This window comes from Bos mutus, chromosome 5, assembly GCF_027580195.1.
Source record: "Bos mutus isolate GX-2022 chromosome 5, NWIPB_WYAK_1.1, whole genome shotgun sequence".
Lineage (NCBI taxonomy): Eukaryota > Metazoa > Chordata > Mammalia > Artiodactyla > Bovidae > Bos > Bos mutus.
Window position 1 is genome coordinate 77,669,434 of NC_091621.1, and position 11,048 is coordinate 77,680,481.

The 11,048-nt window shown below is 47.2% G+C and overlaps 1 protein-coding gene and 1 long non-coding RNA gene across 2 annotated transcripts; one reads left to right on the forward strand and one right to left on the reverse strand.

The window, feature by feature from the left end:
• Nucleotides 1-368: 368 nt before the first annotated feature.
• Nucleotides 369-3,191, reverse strand: LOC138987965 (uncharacterized). Its single transcript, XR_011464278.1, has 3 exons — nucleotides 2,529-3,191; nucleotides 1,513-1,576; nucleotides 369-1,091 (listed from the first exon to the last, which is right to left on the reverse strand). It is a non-coding gene; the product is annotated as an uncharacterized lncRNA (long non-coding RNA).
• Nucleotides 3,192-4,133: 942 nt separating this feature from the next.
• CDKN1B (cyclin dependent kinase inhibitor 1B) lies at nucleotides 4,134-8,804 on the forward strand. Its single transcript, XM_005890030.3, has 3 exons — nucleotides 4,134-4,612; nucleotides 5,170-5,299; nucleotides 7,458-8,804. Exons 1-2 carry the CDS (start codon nucleotides 4,138-4,140, stop codon nucleotides 5,289-5,291), a joined length of 597 nt encoding a protein of 198 aa, XP_005890092.1. The 5' UTR covers nucleotides 4,134-4,137; the 3' UTR covers nucleotides 5,292-5,299; nucleotides 7,458-8,804.
• The last annotated feature ends 2,244 nt before the right edge of the window (nucleotides 8,805-11,048 follow it).

Genomic DNA, 11,048 nt, shown 5'->3' on the forward strand with positions numbered 1-11,048 from the left:
GGGAAGTCCTCTGCTGTTCCCTTTATGGGGACACTACATGGCTGCTCTCTCTGGAGTCCTCAGAGCATCTCTCCAAGGGCACTCTCTCCATGAAGCCTTCCTGGACCACACTAGTCACACTGGAACCTCACAACACTCTCTTTCCCCCTCCTCTTGTTATTCTCCATAGCATGTATCACTTCCTTCCGCGGTATGTATATTTCAGCCATGTATCACTATGTATTTTCTGTCTCCTCTCCCCCTACTAGAGTGTAAGCCGTCATCCTAGTGTAAATCTGCTTGTTTACCTCTGTATTTCCAGAGTCTCGGATATCAAGGCACTCAGTAAATATTTGTAGAAAGAAAGAATAAGCAAATTAATAGAAAATGCTCAGTAAGTATTTATTAAATTGAATTAAAAGGGTCAGAAACAGACTGTGAAATTTCCAAACTCTAAAAATGTGTCGGTTTAGGAGCATAGTGAAATTGAGCGAGCGTCGCCTCACCGTAAACATCCTCGAGGAAGGATTAAAATCGTGTACTAGAGGTGGGAGGGGCAATGGGGCCAGGAAGCGTGCGCCTTCGCAGAAGTTTTGGGGGCTGCCTGACTTCCCCCCTGCGAGGAACTGCACCTGGGAGGCGAGCTTGCTGAGCCGCCCCGCCGTGACATTCGGCTACCACACAGGTGTTTTCCTTTAAGTAATTTTGGTCTTCGTCTCTCTCCTAAGCTGTTAAAGGACACACACAAATCTTGGGTGGCTTATGAGCCACTTCTCAGCTCTAAGGAGAAGACTACCAAGAGTGAAACTGACAACAAAAACATCACCCAGGACGAGATTCTGGGGCTTGGGGGCAGCCGAACCCCCTTTATCAGAGCAGCGCGAGTGTAACTTTCTGTCTTCTCCCAGGCTCCGCCTTTAGGCTGTTTATTGGAAATTCTTCTCCCGGGCTCAGTCTTTTAAAGCCGCCGCCTACTGTCCACAGGAGGATGGCGCTCACAGCTCCGGGTTCTCTTCCCTCGGGGACTCCGTCGTATTTTTTTCACGCTTCGTCGCTACTACAGCGGACGCCTGCCCTCTCACTATTTGCCCCGCAGTTCTACGGTGCCTTGACTGTAAACAAAACACTTTAGATCATAGCAAGGTCGGAGTAAGCACAGCCTTTCTGCTGGCAGCCAGACGTCTTAAGGTGGCGTCACCGTGACTCGTTTGGTTTTCAAGATTAACAAAGCGACAAAATGGTGGTCCTACATACTAGTTAAAGAAATATTCAGGGTGCGTAGGGGATGAAAAATCCATTTTTAACTTTTCTGGAAGATATTAATTCCACGAATAAAATCCAACATCTGTGGCAAGGTGTAATACTCTAGGATGTCTCCATTTACATAGATATGGTAGCTGTGTACTTATGCATCTGAATTTATGCTCATATAGAATACAGAATTTTGGTGTAGTCCAACAACTGTGTAAAGATTTCAACAAAAATAATCTATAATTTCAGGAGTAGGGTATAAATTATGGTATTGAGACCTACCCTAATTTTTCTTTCCCTCTTCTCCATCTTCTCCAATTCAGTAAGTTAAGTGGGGGCATTCGACCTAAAATAAAAGAAAGAAAGAAGATGAGACCTTTTACTTAGATGCCAGGTGAAATATTTTCTCTCCATCAGGTAGGAAGTCCGGCCTTTGAAAGCACTGCCTCTCTTGCTGCTCTCTGGGTCTCACCCTGCCCTTTTGGAATCTGCATTTTAGTCATATTAAGTGCAAGGTCATACCAAAGGCCAGTGACAGTCGTATTTAAATATCAGGGACCACAGGCCACATCAAGAAAACAGCTGCAAGCAGCCCAGAGCATGAGAAGGAGCCATTTTGAATCATTTATAGGAGAGGAGGACCTGCAGACTATAGACAGGAGAATCACTCTGGGTGATACCCAGAGAAACCTCTCTTGAGTCTCAGTTTCCTCACTGGTTAAAAGACAAGGTTGAACCACAGGGTTTCCAAGGTTCCTCCTAACTCCTACATTCTGGAGTGTCTGAAGCAAGGCAGGCACACAAAGTGGGCAAATACTATGTGGGTTAAGAAAACAAGTTAAATGTCAAACTCACCTGTAGCATAAATGCCTAAGAAAACTGTAGTGCACAATTGCTGTTGGGCACTGTTAGAACCGGAGATTACTTTCCAGTAAAATGTGTAACTTTGTTCCAGAACAAAAGGAGGATAGGGAGGGCAGTTAAAGACCCTTTGTTTCAGATGTAACAGCCTGTGCATCCTGTTTTAACTTCCATCACCTTGATCAGGAGCACACTGTTAGGTAAATTTCAAGTTGCAAAAGGGAGCAGAGAAATGCCGAAATACTGGGTTGACCAAAAAGCTCGTTTGGGCTTTTCCGTAGGATCTCCTGGAAAAATCCGAACGAACTTTCTGACCAACCGAACAATCTCAGACGTGAGAACACGGTTGTGGTTGCTTTAGAAATCACTTCGCAACCCGGACTTTCCGATTCCTTTCACTCCTAGAAGACCCGCCGCCCTTTAAAAGCGTCACTCACTTGCATCTGAATGGTGTTCTGGGTGGGTTCCAAGAAGCTGAGTTTGGTAGGAGAGAAGGGTGGAGGAAGGAAGAAGCTGTTGTGTTTGGCGGCTGGACTCAGGTAGAGGAAACTGCTACAACCCGGCAAAGAATTGAAAAATACAAAGAGGAGACGAGTTCCCACACGCAGCCCGCGTCAGTGATCTGTACTTGGGAGGCAAGAACCTGGCCAGGGGTTTAACATGGTTTTTTGTTTTTTTTTTTTTAAACTAAAAGTGTCTGAGACAGCTACAAAGTTTATTAGGGGCTTGAGAGACCAGTTGACTTTTTGATCTTGCAATCCTTTCTTATTTTTTATTGAGGGAGACCTTGGGTTCAGAATACATGATTAAGACTGCATCTATTCAAGGGTAATTTGTAGAAAGACGTCCTCCTAGGCTTCTCCCCTAAGCCCCTAGCCTCCCCTAGAAATAGCAAAGACTTCTAGGTTAAGGGTGAACTAACCACTGCTCACCCCCAGCTTAAGGCACCCAGGCCGAGGGGCTCCCCGCCTCCCCCGCCGTGTGAGCGATTGGGGGCCCCCGGGGGGGAGCCCAGCTAGGGGGCCCAGCTCCCACACTGCATCCCCCCATCCCCCGCTCGGCGAGTGCGGGGAAAACAAGATCGCCAGCCATGGGTACCACCACTGGCGGCCGAGCACCTTGGAGCTCTCCCCGGCTTTCCCGGGCGAGGAGCCGGGGAGGTGCGCAGCGCCCGGGATCAGAACACCCGCCGGCCGGCACCGCTGCCCAGGCCCCTCCCCGGCTCCCCGGCCGTTTGGCGAGCTTGTTTGTCTTATTTGTAATTTCTCCTAGGCCAGCCGGAGCAGGTCTGCTGGCAAGACGTGCGCCTCCCGCAGTCACGCGACCAGCCCCGGGTCCCGGCCGCGCGCTCGGCGGCGGCGGTGGCGGCGGCGGCGCGCCCGGGAGGCGGGGAGGCGCGGCGGGGCCACCTTAAGGCCGCGCTCGCCAGCCTCGGCGGGGCGGCTCCCGGCGCCGCGACCAATGATCTCCTCCTCTGTTTAAATAGACTCGCGGTGTCAATCATCTTCTCCTTCGTCAGCCTCCCTTCCACCGCCATATTGGGCAACTCCAAAAAGGGGGCTCGTCTTTTCGGGGGTGTTTTTTTTTCTTCCTCCCCGCTTTCCTCTGGGCTCACTCTCTCGCCGCTCCGCGACTCCGCGACGCCCGCAAGGTTTGGAGAGGGCGCTCGGGCGGCGGGACCCGCGGGCTCGCGGCGGCCGGGACTCGGAGCGGCTCTGCCCCCTCCTGTCTCGGCGGCGCTCGGCTCCCCTCCCCTCCGCTCCCCGCCCTCCCGCTTGAACGGCCGGGATCGGGGCTGCCTGGCCCCGGGGGGCTGCCCCTCGCCCCCTCCCCCAGCCCCGTGCGCGCCTAGACGCTCGGGCGCTGACTCGGCTCGCGTTTGTTTCTCTTGGCTCCAGGGGCCGGCGCAGGGCTTATAAAGAGGGGCTCGGGCTGGGTCGGGGCGTTTTGTTTTGTTCGGTTTTGTTTGGCGAGAGAGAGAGAGAGCGCGCGCAAGAGCCTCAGTCGCCGAGACCCCCCACCCCCACCCCACCCCCCGGGAGGAAGATGTCAAACGTGCGAGTGTCTAACGGGAGTCCGAGCCTGGAGCGGATGGACGCCAGACAGGCGGAGTACCCCAAGCCCTCGGCTTGCAGAAACCTCTTTGGCCCGGTCAATCACGAAGAGTTAACCCGGGACTTGGAGAAGCACTGCAGAGACATGGAAGAGGCCAGCCAGCGCAAGTGGAATTTTGATTTTAAGAATCACAAGCCCCTGGAGGGCAAGTACGAGTGGCAGGAGGTAGAAAAGGGCAGCCTGCCCGAGTTCTACCACAGACCCCCGCGGCCACCCAAAGGCGCCTGCAAGGTGCCGGCGCAGGAAGGCCAGGATGCCAGCGGGGCCCGCCCGGCGGTCCCTTTACTTGGGTCTCAGGCAAACCCAGAGGACACGCATTTGGTCGATCAGAAGACTGATGCCCCGGACAGCCAGACCGGGTTAGCGGAGCAGTGCCCTGGGATAAGGAAGCGACCTGCCGCAGATGGTAATGACCCTTTCCGATGCCTAAAATGTCTGTCTGTGTCTGTCTGCCGTGCTCCTTTCCCTGCTCGAGGGTCTTTAACCGCAGCTTTCTTTTCAGCGAGTTCTGACTTAGCTTTTGGGGCGGAGGCGGGGGGAGTGCACTTTGCTACTCTGAGGTACATGAGTACATGCTATTTATTTAGTTGCCTGCTTGTCTGTTTATGACTTTTAAGTCAGAAGCTTGAGATTGTGTTATCTGATCATTTCTCTAACTGAAAACATCGCGGCTCCTCCCAGCTAGACAGCGGTAGGTATGTGACAACGTTGGGATGTTTATCAACTGCCTCCTTCTTCGCTTTGGAGAGAGAGCTTTGAAGCGTAGAAAATACACTTTCTGTTATGTGAAAACAACTTCATTTTGTGCCCTTAAAGGCCACTGGGAATGACGGACCCAGGATTGTGGGTGGAGGTGGTGGGTTTTTTGTCCCTTGACTCTTGGGCTCACTTCTGTCGGCCATTGTTTTTTTCTAATAAAGATTGTTTGTGTGTGTTCTTTTTAAAATTCCCTCTTGCCCTTAGATTCCTCTCCTCAAAACAAAAGAGCCAACAGAACAGAAGAAAATGTTTCAGACGGTTCCCCCAACGCCGGTTCAGTGGAGCAGACGCCCAAGAAGCCTGGCCTCAGAAGGCGTCAGACGTAAACCACTCGGTGGGTTGATGACTTGGAGCAAATAAGTGACACCCCAGTTGGGTTGCAGGAACTCGTGGGCTTTCAAGCCCCAAGATAACCCAATCTCAGTGGTGGCTGGCAGATGAAAACTTGTGGGCTTTTGTTTTATGCTTTGGGAGGACAAAAAGGTAGGAATGGGGAAGACTGGGAATCAGTGGGGAGGTACTATAGTTCTTCCCGGTTTTCACCTCCTGAGATTATTTTCCTTTGAAGCATAACTGATCAGAACAAGTGTCCCAGGCAAGTACTTGTAACCGAGGCTCCGTGAGTAGGAAGGTCAGTTGCCTGAAGGTGCCATCAAAACATGTCCAGAACAATAGGTTCTTTTTCCATCTGACCAAGAGCAGGGGTCTGCCTTCATCCCACTTCATGAGAATTCATCTCCCAGAGGACCACATTGACTCAGTAACAGATTTTGAGCTCTACATGGGCAAAAATGGCAAATAAATGATTTAATTCAGAACTTTGAGGGAAAAGTGAGGCACTTTTCCTCACTGAAAAAGTGGTTCATATCCAGATAATCAAATAGTTAGAAATGTCACAAGAGAAATATGTGACTTGCTTTTGTCTTTATCATTTTCATATGCTCTCACACTCTCTGGCTTCTGATAAGTTTGGAGGATGGAGAAGGAACCTGTGTGTTTAAAAAAATAAAACTGAAATGGAAGGCTCAAAAATACTAAGGTTCCTGCGGAATTTCTGATAACACTGAAGTTGCAAAGCAGAAGTTAGAGTGACTCTGCCAGAGTAAGCAATCCAGGAACACGTCAGCATGTGTATGCTAATCATGCTATAACAGGAGAAGCTGGGTACTTGTAGAGGAAATGGAGAGTACTTATCAGGGCTGGCAGGGGTAGGTGTACCCCCAACTTTAGAAGTGGAGATTTTTGCCATTTACTAAAATATGATCAACATGAAAAGCTAATTTGAATAATCAGCCCCCAGCTTTACACGGATTGGTCTTCTTAAGGATCAAACTACACATATTCATAGTCTGTAAACTTTTTACAATAACTATGTCCTTCTTTCTCTCTCCAAACACTCTAACTAGCCTAGCATATAAAGAGATCCTAAGAAATGTTTACACTAACTTTTAAAATCCTCATTTATAAAAATTTTAAAAAGGATGAAGGTGAGGTTCAAGTTGGTTGTGTTTTTAAATCAGTCTCATATATAGGACTTGGTTACATATACCTGATATTTTTCAGAGCTTATATAAAACAGTGCTATGAAACCTCTACATCACAGCTTCTATATATGAAGTAGGTAAATTGGATGAAAATGATTTCTGAAGTAACCCTAACACCTGCGGCTCTTGGTTTGTGACTTGTGGCATAGGTCGTCAGATGAGCAAATCAGACCTGCTGAATTTTGATCTGGCTACATTCTCACATACCGAGAAGCACTTGTTAGTAAATATTGCCAGTTCAGAGAATACAGGAAATCGTAGTAAGGACCTATTCATAAGCATTCGTGTGTATATTTGTACATATGACTAAGACTAGAAAATTTTTGGGGAAAAAAAAAGTGAATAGAATTTTCTTTGGAGAGCCTTTATAAATATCATTGCCAGTTATTTTTCAAACTGAGAAAATTCTGCTACTCTTAAGTGTTATTGGTTTCTGAATTTTCCCATGTCTGTTCTTTCTCATCTTTGACCCCAATTCTCTAGACCAGGGTTTCTCAACCTCTGCACTGCTGACATTTGGGGCCGAATAATTCTTTGTTGAGGGAGGCTGTCCCAGGCATTGTAGAATGTTCTGGCAGCATCCCTGATCTATTGAAGCACATGCCAGTAAAAACCCCTCCGGTCATACCCAGTGTGACAACCAAAAATGTCTCCAGACATTGCCAAATGTCCCCCTGGGGGTGGGGGGATGGCGAGGGGCAGGCAGCAAAATTACCCACTGTTGAATACTGCTGTTCTAGACAAAAGCCTATAGCACAGGGGAGAGTGAAAAGCCAGTGAGAGAAATGTTGGTTGGAGATGACTCTAGTCACCAGCTTTTAGTATGTTCGTTATTTCCCATTGCTCAGGTATTTCCCAGCTAAAACTAACAAAATAATTCCGGTAATATATTGACAATGTTATTCTAGTGCCTTTTCTTCTAATTCTTTCTCCTTGTTTCTTTTGCAGAACTAAGAGTATGTTTCCTTGTTTATCAGATACATCACTGCTTGATGAAGCAAGGAAGATATAAATTAAAAATTTGGAATACATATCGCTGACTCCAAGAATGGACATCCTTTACAAGCACTGAACAGCAACAGACTTAATAACACTAAAGTTTTAGGCACTCTTAAATCATCTGCCTCTAAAAGCGTTGGATGTAGCATTGTGCAATTAGGTTTTTCCTTATTTGCTTCATTGTACTACCTGTGTATATAGTTTTTACTTTTTATGTAGCACATAAACTTTGGGGAAGGGAGGGCCGGGGTGGGTACTGAGGAATTGGCATGGGGGGTTGTATTAAGAGCTTGCTTCGATTTAGAGCAAGGACAAAAATATTTGACTTGCATGAAAAGAAGCAGTTTGGGGAAAGGGTTTTTGAATTATTTTCTTTAAAGATGTAATGTCCCTTTCAATGAAAACTGATATTTCATGTAAAAAATCATCCAAATTTGAACACTGGCTGCAGATAATTGCTGTTTATTTTTACATGAAGTTTTTTTCTCATTTGGGAGCTCTGATGATTCCGTTATGTAGTAGCAAATGGCTTTTTTTCTTTTTTTTTAACAACAACAAAAAACTCAGTGCTCCCCACTAGTATCCCTTACAATTGGCATTTACCAGTATTCAGCAGTCTGGTAATCACTCCAGGTACCTCTGGCCACTCTGGCATGTATGTGGGGAGTGTTCTGAATGCTCAGAATTGACCATTTAATTTTTATCAGATTTTTGAGAACATTTCTTAATTTTCTTTTCACTTCAGGGTGTGTAGACACAGTCAAAATAATTCTAAACCCTTGGATATTTTTAAAGATCTGTAAGTAACTTGACATAAAAAATAATGAAATAATTTTTAATTTACAGCTTCTCATTCAGTTTCTTAATTTGTCCAAAGGATAGTGGTATTTTTAAAGGAAAGTGCATATAGAGAAAAGCACCCGTGGGTTGGCGAAATGGATACTACATCTTTAAACAGTATTTTTACATTGCCTGTGTATGTGTATGAAACAAAACCATTTGAAGTGTACCTGTGTACATAACTCTGTAAAGACACTGAAAATTATACTAACTTATTTATGTTAAAAAGATTTTTTTTTTAATCTAGACAATATACAAGCCAAAGTGGCATGTTTTGTGCATTTGTAAATGCTGTATCGGGTAGAGTAGGTTTTTCCCCTTCTGTTCTTCTGTTAAATAATATGGCTATGCTTAAAAGGTTGCATACTGAGCCAAGTATAATTTTTTGTAATGTGTGAAAAAGATGCCAATTATTGTTACACGTCAAGTAATCAATAAAGAAAACTTCCAGAGCTATTCGTTGAGTTGAACTGTATGTAAATATACCTTACTAAGCTTGAGGTGTTCGACTTAGCATTCTAGTCATTTCCACAAATGTAATACGATGTGGCAAATACCTAGATAATTCAGGCCTACCACTCAGATGATGTTTATGTAGGACCGAATGTAGTAGTCACGCTTTTCCACTTAGTTCTGTATGGGTGGACAAAACTTTAGAAGTGGAAAGTGGGAAAGCCACATTTTCATATTAATAAGATGGTAATATTTATATCTTCTAGAATATGAATGTGTCAGAACCAAAAATTCTTACATAAGTGTAGACTGATCACACACTTGCAGGATTGAAAATGAAACTAACATGGTGACTTCTCTAAATTCTGCATTTACACACACAGAATGTTGTAAGGAGCTAGTGCAAATTGTTCAGACCCCCTAAGCTACACCTCTCTTCCAAAATATTCAGATATATAGGTCCTTTAGCAGGGGGCGTGCATTCCACACTAATTTAGATAGAACAGGTATCCTTCAAATTGAACTGGCCATCACACACCAGTTCCTCAACTTTACATTTCCTGGTTACACTCTACACAACCTAAAACTGGTTAATCTGAATACCCAATCTGAGGGTTTGGGGGTCCCATATCCACATAGCAAAATTATTTTTTATTTAAGAAAAAAAGTTAAACAGCATCTTTAAGATTTACTAAGATGATCCCTCTAATTTAAAATTCCCTTAGAAAATGTGGCTAAGGTGTAAAAAGTAATTATTTTTTCTAGGAATCTGCAAATGGTTAAATCGCAAAAATCTGGATTTGGATTAAATAGTTTCTCTTGAATAGTTGCATTTAATTTATTGTACCTCAAAGGGGGCTCTAAACAAGATGATTTCAGCTTATTTTGACCCGAAATTGCTTATCCAAAAAAAAAAAAAGGATTGTCTGTCTGCGACTGCCGGGAAGGGAAAAATAGGTCCTTTGGTGGCTGGGCCACATCTTCCAAGTTGGGGTATTATTTTAATTAAAGGCTAAAGGTGTTTTTGTGATTCTATTCAAAACACGAAGGCAGGGTGTTTTTCAGGAAGAGACTGAGAAAGCAAGAAAAACAATTCAAAATGGGGAGGAAGGAGTGGAGAGTCAGGAAATAATGAAATAAAGTCTCTCTGAGCCAAAAAGTACTTTAAAACGTGTTTCTATCAGATGGGGGGCAAAAATCCTTTTCTAAAAGCTGCTTCTACCCCCCACCCCCGTTTCTTTCCCCAAGAGGCATCGTTAATCCGAATTTTTAGAGATTGCGTTTTAGGAGTACAGGGCCAGAAAGAAGTGGATGCTCGCCGCGCCAGGCACGTTCACAGGAACGCAGCCCCTAAAGTCATCGTGTCGGTCCTTCGCCCGTTCTGCGTCAAGTCTCTAAACGTGTCCCCGAGATTCTGACCGTTCTCTCCCCGACCCCAGACTGCCTGGCCCGCCGCGGGCGTCGCTCCGAGGGGATGCGGCCGCCGGCCCAGGCACCCCCCACCCCGCTACTCGGGCCACCGCGCCGTAGTCTCTCCGCCCTGAGCCGCAGCCTTACGATCGCCCGCCGCGGCAGTTGCGGGGTCGGGCTGACCGGAGCCTCGGCAAGAAAAGACTATCAAATCTAGCTCCTCGTCTGCTACCGGCGGCTCCCGCAACTCCCGGATCGCTGCGCGCAGTTCCCGCGCCCCGGGCACCCGCAGGCCGTGAAGGGCGGCTGCGCCTCGGCCCGCGCAGCTGGGCTGGGCGGTTTCTCCGAAACTTGCCTCTCTCATCATCTCCCCTCTGGGCTCAGAAAGAAGCGAAAACCCCCATTCCTCTCCACAATCAGACCCTGCCCATCAGTACCCCGTCAACTCCAGGGCGCTGGGGAGATGTGAGCGGAGGGGAGAACCTTTCCGAATTCGTGGACCCTCCAGGGCAGCAGTCCGCTCCCACCCCCACCCCAGGCTCCAATGATCCTCAGCCCCGCGCATTTCGAAAGCCTTCTCGGCTCGCCGGCGGCCCAGGAGGGCCGCAGCCGCGCGCTAGAGGGGCCGAGCGCCGCTGCCGCTCGCGGGGGTCGCTTCCTCGCTTACACCCGCTCTGCCAAGTCCCCCGGTCGCATCCCCGCTGCCCAGTGAAGGGGATCAGGGCAGAGCAGGGAAGAACTAGGAAACTGTGGGTCCAGGGGCGTGATTGCAGACGAAGGGGACCGTGGAAATCTACAGGAGGGGAGCGGGGCGCGCGGCCTTTCAGGCCACGGTGC